The sequence below is a fragment of the Bison bison genome, unplaced genomic scaffold (assembly GCF_000754665.1).
Source record: "Bison bison bison isolate TAMUID 2011002044 unplaced genomic scaffold, Bison_UMD1.0 scf7180017864512, whole genome shotgun sequence".
NCBI classification, from domain to species: Eukaryota; Metazoa; Chordata; class Mammalia; order Artiodactyla; family Bovidae; genus Bison; species Bison bison.
In genome coordinates, this window is record NW_011495066.1 from 2726982 (window position 1) to 2735893 (window position 8912).

At 50.5% G+C, this 8912-nt stretch overlaps 1 protein-coding gene across 1 annotated transcript in view; it reads left to right on the top strand.

The window, feature by feature from the left end:
* The window catches only part of TBL1X (transducin (beta)-like 1X-linked), a 61396-nt gene that overhangs the window by 49536 nt on the left and 2948 nt on the right, over positions 1–8912 (top strand). The window contains exons 10-13 of the mRNA XM_010829906.1: positions 1324–1445; positions 4100–4174; positions 4684–4811; positions 7585–7750. Of these exons, the coding sequence (XP_010828208.1) occupies positions 1324–1445; positions 4100–4174; positions 4684–4811; positions 7585–7750 (491 nt within the window). The remainder of the gene's footprint in view (positions 1–1323; positions 1446–4099; positions 4175–4683; positions 4812–7584; positions 7751–8912) is intronic.

Genomic DNA, 8912 nt, shown 5'->3' on the forward strand with positions numbered 1-8912 from the left:
AGTCGTGTCTGACTCTTTGTGACCCCATGGACTGCAGCACGCCAGGCCTCCCTGTCCATCACCGACTCCCAGAGTTTGCTCAAACTCACATGCATTGAGTCGGTGATGCCATCCAGCCATGTCATCCTCTGTCGTCCCCTTCTCCTGCCCTCAATCTTTCCCAACATCAGGGTCTTTTCCAATGAGTCGGCTCTTTGCATCAGCTGGCCAAAGTATACATGTTAAAAAATTAATAAATATACGTTGAAGGCTAAGGTTAGAAGGGGGTTGTCCGATTTATCATATCCTGGGTGAGCTGGATTCTCGTCCCACTTCAGGGCTGACTTACGTGTAAGAAACACGTGAGACAAGGTTAGGTATTGATCAGTTGGCAAAGTTCTGTGCAGAGGCTTGCAGGACTTAACCCTCCTTTTCTGTAGAAACAGGGACGTGTCCGGAGAGAATGAGGGTGCTGAGTCGTCTCTTGGGGACGATGGCAGAAGGGAAGCAAGCCGTCATGTCCCCCAAACCCTCACGGAGGTCTTCAAGCCAGCGGCCTCTGAGAAAGGCCCAGGACATAGAGACGGTGTCCATCCTAAGGCCACATGTCTCCCCTCAGATGTTCTCGTCAACTCAGCATCTTCAAGTTGTAGAACGCAGTAACGGGTCATGGGGCATTTCTTTCAACCCTGATACCTTGAACATGGGGCTTCGCTGGTGACTTAGATGGTAAAGAATCTGCCTGCAGTGCAGAAGACCTGGGTTCCATCCCTGGATCAGGGAAGATTCCCTGGAGAAGGGAATAGCAACCCACTCCAGGATTTGTGCCTGGAGAATCCCATGGACAGAGAAGCCTGGCAGGCTGTGGTCCACGGGGTCGCAAAGAGTCAGATATAACTGAGCGAGAGACACACACACACGTTGAACATAGGCTGTGAAGTCTTTTTCCTCCGCTCTCTCCCTTCCCCACCGAAAGAAAATCCATCACCCAGCCCGGTGACGTTCCTGGGAGCAGCAAGGTGCTTCTCCCCTACCATCTCACCTGCACCAGGGGAGCGAGTTGCTGTGTGCTCAGGGCACCGAAAGCATCACTTTGGGTGACGCTTTGGTGGGGGTCGGCTCTCTTTCTGGAGCCGTCTGGTCATCCTTGCAAATGTAAACCGCAGACCTCAGGGTCCGTGATGCACAGAGGCTGTGTGGGCACCGCGAGTCTTGCTTTAATCACATTGTCAGGTTTCTCAACTCTGCTGCTGCCGCCTCTGAGTCAGCTGAGCTCTGTGCACACCTGCTCAATGCCCGTGTTGTCCCCTCTCCCCCACCCCTCCGCCCTTTGCTTCTCCGCAGCCCCTGCTCTCGACGTGGACTGGCAGAACAACACTACCTTCGCCTCCTGCAGCACGGACATGTGTATTCACGTCTGCAGACTCGGCTGCGACCGCCCCGTCAAAACATTCCAGGGACACACGGTGAGTGTGAGTCCTGAGTGTGGGGCCTCGGGTTCACAAAAGGTGTGTGGGGAGCTGGGAAACCGGCTGGTCTCTGCCTAGGATTAAAAGCCTACTTACTGTGACTGCCAACTCATTCTCCTCTAGCCTCCTTGGGACTATTGAAGCTGCCTCCAGTGGTCAGTCATCCACCTGGGTTGGCAGTGGTGTTTTTGTTTTGTTTTGTTTTTCTTTTTTAATTATCTGGCATGAGCCAGGTGTTGGATTTTGCAGGAAAGACACTAAAGTAGGTATTATAAAAATGTCTGAAGACATAAAGGGAAAAAAAAAGTATGAAAATTACTTTTTTAAAGTCAGCTTTGAAATAACTAACTGGTTTTACATTGGTTTCCAGATAAATTCATTTGGCTTCCTTCTTAGATGTGATTTTTTTTCCCCCCTTGGAGAAATATAGCTGAGGGTGGCTGGCTGTGTAGGGCGTATGACTGTGCACTTTGGATCAAGGAGGAAGGAGAAAGAGAAACATGCCTGAAACCTGGGGTGCTGCTTGGTTATCCAGGGTGAATGCAAGCAGGCTTCTTGCAGAGAGGACAGAGGGCTCCTTCCCCCTGCTGGAAGCTTGTGTTAGTTCAGTTCAGTTCAGTTCAGGTGGTCAGTTGTGTCCAACTCTTTGCAACCCCATGGACTGCAGCACGCCAGGCCTCCCTGCCCATCACCAACTCCTGGAGCTGCTCAAACTCATGTCCATTGACCCAGTGATGCCATCTAACCATCTCATCCTCTGTCGTCCCCTTCTCCCGCCTTCAATCTTTCCCAGCATCAGGGTCTTCTCCAGTGAGTCAGTTCTTTGCATCAGGTGGCCAAAGTTTTGGAGTTTCAGCTTCAGCATCAGTCGTTCCAATGAATATTCAGGACTGATCTCCCTTAGGGTGTACTGGTTGGATCTTCTTGCAGTCCAAGGAACTCTCAAGAGTCTTCTCCAACGCCACAGTTCAAAAGCATCAGTTCTTTGGTGCTCAGCTTTCTTTATAGTCCAGCTCTCACATCCATACATGACTACTGGAAGAACCATAGCTTTGACTAGACAGACCTTTGTTGGCAAAGTAATGTCTGCACTTTTTAATATGCTGTCTAGGTTGGTCATAACTTTCCTTCCAAGGAGTAAGCATCTTTTAATTTCATGGCTGCAGTCACCATCTGCAGTGATTTTGGAGCCCCCAAAAATAGAGTCTGCCACTGTTTCCCTCCCCATCTATTTGCCATGAAGTGATGGGACCGAATGCCATGATCTTAGTTTTCTGAATGTTGAAGCCAACTTTTTCACTCTCCACTTTCACTTTCATCAAAAGGCTCTTTAGTTCTTCTTCGCTTTCTGCCATAAGGATGGTGTCATCTGCATATCTGAGCTTACTGATATTTCTCCTGGCCATCTTGATTCCAGCTTGTGCTTCTTCCAGCCCGGAGTTCCTCATGATGTACTCTGCATATAAGTTAAATAAGCAGGGTGACAATATCAGCCTTGACGTACTCCTTTCCCTGTTTATTACAAATCTGTTATTCCATGTCCAGTTCTAACTGTTGCTTCCTGACCTGCATACAGATTTCTCCAGAGGTAGGTCAGGTGGTCTGGTATTCCTATCTCTTAAGAATTTTCCAGAGTTTGTTGTGGTCCACACAGTCAAAGGCTTTGGCATAGTCAATAAAGTAAGTAGATATTTTTCTGGAACTCTCTTGATTTTTTGATGATCCAACAGATGTTGGCCATTTGATCTCTGGTTCCTCTGCCTTTTCTAAATCCAGCTTAAACATCTGGAAGTTCACGGTTCACGTACTGTTGAAGCCTGGCTTGGAGAGTTTTGAGCATTACTTTATTAGCATGTGAGATGAGTGCAGATGTGCAGTAGTTTGAGCATTCTTTGGCACTACCTTTCTTTAGGATTGGAATGAAAACTGACCTTTTCCAGTCGTGTGGCCACTGCTGAGATTTCCAGATTTGCTGGCATATTGAGTGCAGCACTTTCACAGCATCATCTTTTAGATTCTGAAATAGCTCAACTGGAATTCCATCACCTCCACTAGCTTTGTTCATAGTGATGCTTCCTAAAGCATTCCAGAATGTCTGGCTCTAGGTTGGTGATCACACCACCATGATTATCTGGGTGATGAAGATCTTTCTTATATAGTTCTTCTGTGTATTCTTACTGCCTCTTCTTAATATCTTCTGCTCCTGTTAGGACCATACCATTTCTGTCCTTTATCATACCCATCTTTGCATGAAATGTTCCCTTGGTATCTCTAATTTTCTTGAAGAGATCTCTAGTCTTTCCCTTTCTATTGTTTTCCTCTATTTCTTTGCACTGATTGCTAAGGAAGGTTTTCTTCTCTCTCCTTGCTATTCTTTGGAATTCTGCATTCAACTTGTTTTACAGGTTCCTGGCTTTTTGCAGTGAGGATAGAGCGCTCCTGCCCCCTGCTGGAAGCTTGTGCTTACTACTCCCAGGCTTTTTTCAGCGAGGACAGAGCGCTCCTGCCCCCTGCTGGACGCTTGTGTTTACTACTCCCAGGCTTTTTGCAGAGAAGACAGAGCGCTCCTGCCCTCTGCTGGACTCTTGTGTTTACTACACCCAGGCCTTCATTTCTTTCTTTTTTTTTTTAAACCTTTTGCTCTCTTGCAGAATGAGGTCAACGCTATCAAATGGGATCCGTCTGGCATGTTGCTAGCCTCCTGCTCTGATGACATGACATTGAAGGTAAGGCTGCAAGGCTGGGCCGTGTGACCCTTGGTGACCCCGGGGCCTCGTGCTGTGTCTTCGGTCCCAGCGCTCCTCCTGCAGCTGGCCGTTGTGCTGTGAGCACTCTTGCTGCCTCTGTCGTTTTTTTCTCTTTGCAAACGACGTGGCGCTTGCCCCAGCAGTGAAGCCCTGTTTATCAGTCGAGGTCCCGTGGAGCCTCCTTCCGTTCCCGAGGCCTTTCTCCCAGCCAATTACTAACTAGACCTGACCCGACCCGACCCTGCCTAGCTTCCGAGATCAGACCAGGGTGCTATGGAACTCTCTGGCCTTTCTCACGGGCGCCCCCTGGTGGTCAGCGGACGCCTCTGCCTGTGAAGCGCCTGCCCTTTCTCAGCCGCCCACCCCGCTGGACGTCAGCTTCCCAGGGACAGAGAAACCTCTGCAGTGCTCCAGGCAGGAACGGTGCCGAAGCTCCCCGCAGTGGAAGAATCTGCCTTTGCTCACCGTGTTCCCGTTGCGTCCTGTAGATCTGGAGTATGAAGCAGGACACGTGTGTCCACGACCTTCAGGCGCACAGCAAAGAGATATACACCATCAAGTGGAGTCCCACCGGGCCGGCCACCAGCAACCCCAACTCCAGCATCATGCTGGCGAGGTAAAGGACAGACAGCCCGCACCCCAGTCTCGGTTCCCGAAAGCAGCCTTGGTGGCTGAGGCTGCGCCAGCCATGCACCCAGTAAAAGTCATTCGTGTCCCCAAGAGACCAGGAGATGCTGTCAGTGTGTCTTGCAAACGTGTTCATGCCCTCAGATGCTAAAGAGTCTGCCTGTAATGCAGGAGACACAGGTTGGGAAGTTCCCCTGGAGATGGGACAAAGCTACCTGGAGAATCCCATGGACAGATGAGCCTGGCGGGCTACAGTCTGTGGGGTCGCAAAGAGTTGGACACGAGTGAGTGACTCACATTCAGAGTTACTTAGAAACTTAACTCAAAGTGAAAGGGCCAGGAGATAGAGGTTATCACATGATAGCTAAGTTGAGATAAGGATGCTTTTAACCTTGAGGCTGGAGGGAGGAATTGCTTACATCTACTCTCCCAGCACTTTGCTTTGGTGAAGGTTTTTACTACAACTGAAGAAAGGAAGCAGTTTAGCTTGAACCTCAGGCTTGGTTGGGTTTCCCTGGAAGCTCAGTTGGTAAAGAATGTACCTGCAATGCAGGAGACCTGGTTCGATCCCTGGGTCAGGAAGACCCTCTGGAGAAGGGAGAGGCTATCCACTCCAGTATTCTTGGGCTTCCCCAGTGGCTCAGGTGGTAAAGAATCCGCCTGCAATGTGGAAGACCTGGTTTCGACCCCTGGGTTGGGAAGATCCCCTGGAAAAGGGAAGGGCTACCCACTCCAGTATTCTGGCCTGGGGAATTCCATGGACTGTATAGTCCAAGGGGTCGCAAAGACTTGGACACGACTGAGTGACTTTCAGTTCATTTCACTTCACTTCGGGCTTGGTTTACTTGGCCCAGCTCGGAGCTGCAGGTGGTGAGAGTGTTGATGGTGATGAAGGTTCCCTGGCCAATACCAGATCCAGCCTAACCTTTCGTCCTGGCTGTCCCCGGCTTTTTTGGCACCAGGGACCAGTTTTATGGAAAATCACTTTCCAAGGTTTACAGGATGATTCGAGTGCACTACATTTATTGTGCCGTTTATTTCTGTTATGATCGCGTCTGCTTCACCTCGGATCATCAGGCGTCAGGTCCCGGAGGATGGGGACCCCTGGTGTGTGCAGTAAACCCCCTAAGACACCAGCATCGGATGCAGAGGACTAGTCAGTCAGTGACACGCAGAAGGGAGCAGAGCGGTTACAAGTCCACAAAAGCTCCTCACTGAGGCGGCGTTCTGCAGACTTCTGTGTTCCCAGTCCTGCTCAGACCTCACTCGGGATACAGTGTTGCACTCCCAGTAGGATATTTTAATAAGAACCTTGAGGCACACAAGCTAAAGAGATTCCAGGAGTGAACATGGGACACACCGAGGGTTCTGGAGACCATGATCCCACAAAGCATGGTTGTGTGGTCTGGCCTGGGAAAGACAGGACTTGGGAGGAAGCGGCAGTGGGTTTTTTCCTGCAGAATTGGAGAGAATGGGTTAGTGGGGAGAATGGCTGGTGGCCCAGCCCTGCAGTAAATGAGGGGGAGACCCCCTCCCCTTGTCTTTGTCACATAGCAGTGGGATGAAGAATCTGTTACTGAAAGTGCCTGACCCAAGGCCGTCTCTCAGAAAACACAGAAAGGAATTCCTGCATCAGCTAAAAGCTGATCCAGAAAAACATGAGAGCTGTTATGCTCCTATTGCAAGCCACTGGCCTGAAATGCACTTAAAGGTCTAGGAACAGAACGTTATCTTTTTTGTTTTGTTTTGTTTGATGACTTGTAAGGTGCTTTTGAATCACATGGTACCCATGACGGCCGTAAGTGAGCCTTCTAGGCGCCAAGCATAAAGGGATGGATTTAAGTCCCAGAAGAGGAAAGAAATGCCTGGTGAAACAGCTCTGTGGTGGGTGGGCTTCCCAGGTGGCCCTAGTGTTAAAGAAGCCGCCTGCCAATGCTGAAGATGTAAGAGACGTGGGTTTGATCCCTGGGTCGGGAAGATTCCCTGGAGGAGAGCACGGCAACCCACTGCAGTATTCTTGCCTGGAGAATCCCATGGACAGAGGAGCCTGGCGGGGATGCAGTCCATGGGGTCACAAAGAGTCAGGCATGAATGGGACAGCGTGGCACGCATGCACTCACGCTCTTCTTTCAGATTTAGACGTAACTAAAATTTGCAGCTCCCGAGAGTGTGATTGTATATTTGGATGTGATTATATTTTAATTCCTGTGGGATTAAAATTTGTGTTCGCTCACTTAACCATTTCCCCGAATACGGCTCTCGGCTTTTTATTTTTGGCTTTGTTTTTCACTTGGCAGCGATACATGTGTTGTCAGTGGTGGGACCGTTTTAGAAAATTTAGGAAATACGTAGCATTTGTGTCTCACAGAAATGCAGAAATAAATGAGTGTGGCTGTCAATTTGTTCCCTTGATAATGGCACCCAAAAAGAGAAAGAGATTTATTGCATGACTTTTAAAAAAATTTATTTATCTTAATTGGAAGAGAAAAACTTTATGATGTTGTGATGGCTTTTGGCGTACCTGAGTATGAATCGGCCACAGGCATACATGTCCCCTCCCTGGACCGTGGCTTTGTGTTCAGTGTGTGTTGAGTCACATTCTAGAAGAGGAAGAAATACCCACTTACGGTCTTTGAGATGTAAGGAAAGTCACTCCCACTGTGAGAGTCACGTCCTCGGGAGACCGGCGGGAACCTGCCGACAGCTGTGGTGGCCTTTTTTGAACCCACAGGCGTCCGCGGTGACCATCTCTGTCTTTCCAGCGCCTCGTTCGATTCTACCGTCCGCCTCTGGGACGTGGAGCGGGGCGTGTGCCTCCACACGCTGACCAAGCACCAGGAACCCGTGTACAGCGTGGCCTTCAGCCCCGACGGGAAGTACCTGGCCAGCGGCTCCTTCGACAAGTGTGTGCACATCTGGAACACTCAGGTAAACTCCCTGCACGCCCACCGCCCGGGTCCCCACCAACCCCCCCAGCCCCACACCCAATACAGTCAAGTTCTCACTGACCCGTGGGCTTCCCTGGTGGCTCAGATGGTAAAGAATCCATCTGCATTGTGGGAGACCCGGGTTTGATCCCTGGGTTGGGAAGATTCTCCTGGAGAAGGGAATGGCAGCCCACTCCAGTGTTCTAGCCTGGAGAATCCCAGGGACAGAGGAGCCTGGCGGGCTACAGTCCGTGGGGTCGCCAAGAGTCGGATACAACTGGGCGACTGACAGTTTGATTTCACTTTCTTGGTGACCCCAGAACCTGAGTTTGCACTCAGGAATGCCTTGCCTCAGACACGGACATAGACACATCCCCAGTTCCCCAGAGGGTCAGAAGCCCACCCAGTGCCATCTACCCCAGGCTCTTTATGGATGCTGGGTCGCCCCTGCCAGGGACTCGGGTTATTTTTTTTCCGAGCCCTTGGCAGGAAACCTTGCACCCACTGCCTTCCATTGACAGCAGCAGGCATTGCGTGTGGTCCCAGGATGGATGAAGCGGGCACCCCCTTGGTGTGCCCTGAGGCCTGGCAGACACTGATGAACATGCTTTCTCAAGGGAGGTAGTAACGGATGCCACGTTAGCCAGCCTGGGGCCGAGGGTGGTCCACTGAGACCTCGGGCTCCTCCTCTGCGGCCGCCTCACGCAATCGTGCCTTCTTGGCAAATGAGACACGACAGTGGCCCTAATGTGGAGCCAGGCTGACAGCCGCCCATGTGTGTGCTCGGTCGCTCAGGCCTGTCCGACTCTTGCAACCTCATGGACTTATATTATGTAGCCCGCCAGGCTCCTCTGTGCACGGGATTCTCCAGGCAAGAATGGTGGAGTTAGGGTGGCCATTCCCTTCTCCAGGGGCATCTTCCTGACCCAGGGATCGAACTCGCATCACAGGAGGATGCTTGACTTTCAAAAAAATTGCCATCAATAGCTGGGTTCTGCCTGCCATCAGCAGCTCAGCAAATCATTTTACCCACCCTTTTTTTTGTTTGTTTTTAAATCGGAGGATAATTGCTTTTTTTTACAGCTGATTTCTGCTATGCAGCAAGGCAATCAGCCGTATGTATACATATGTCCCCTCCCTCTTGAATCTCCCTCTCCCCACCC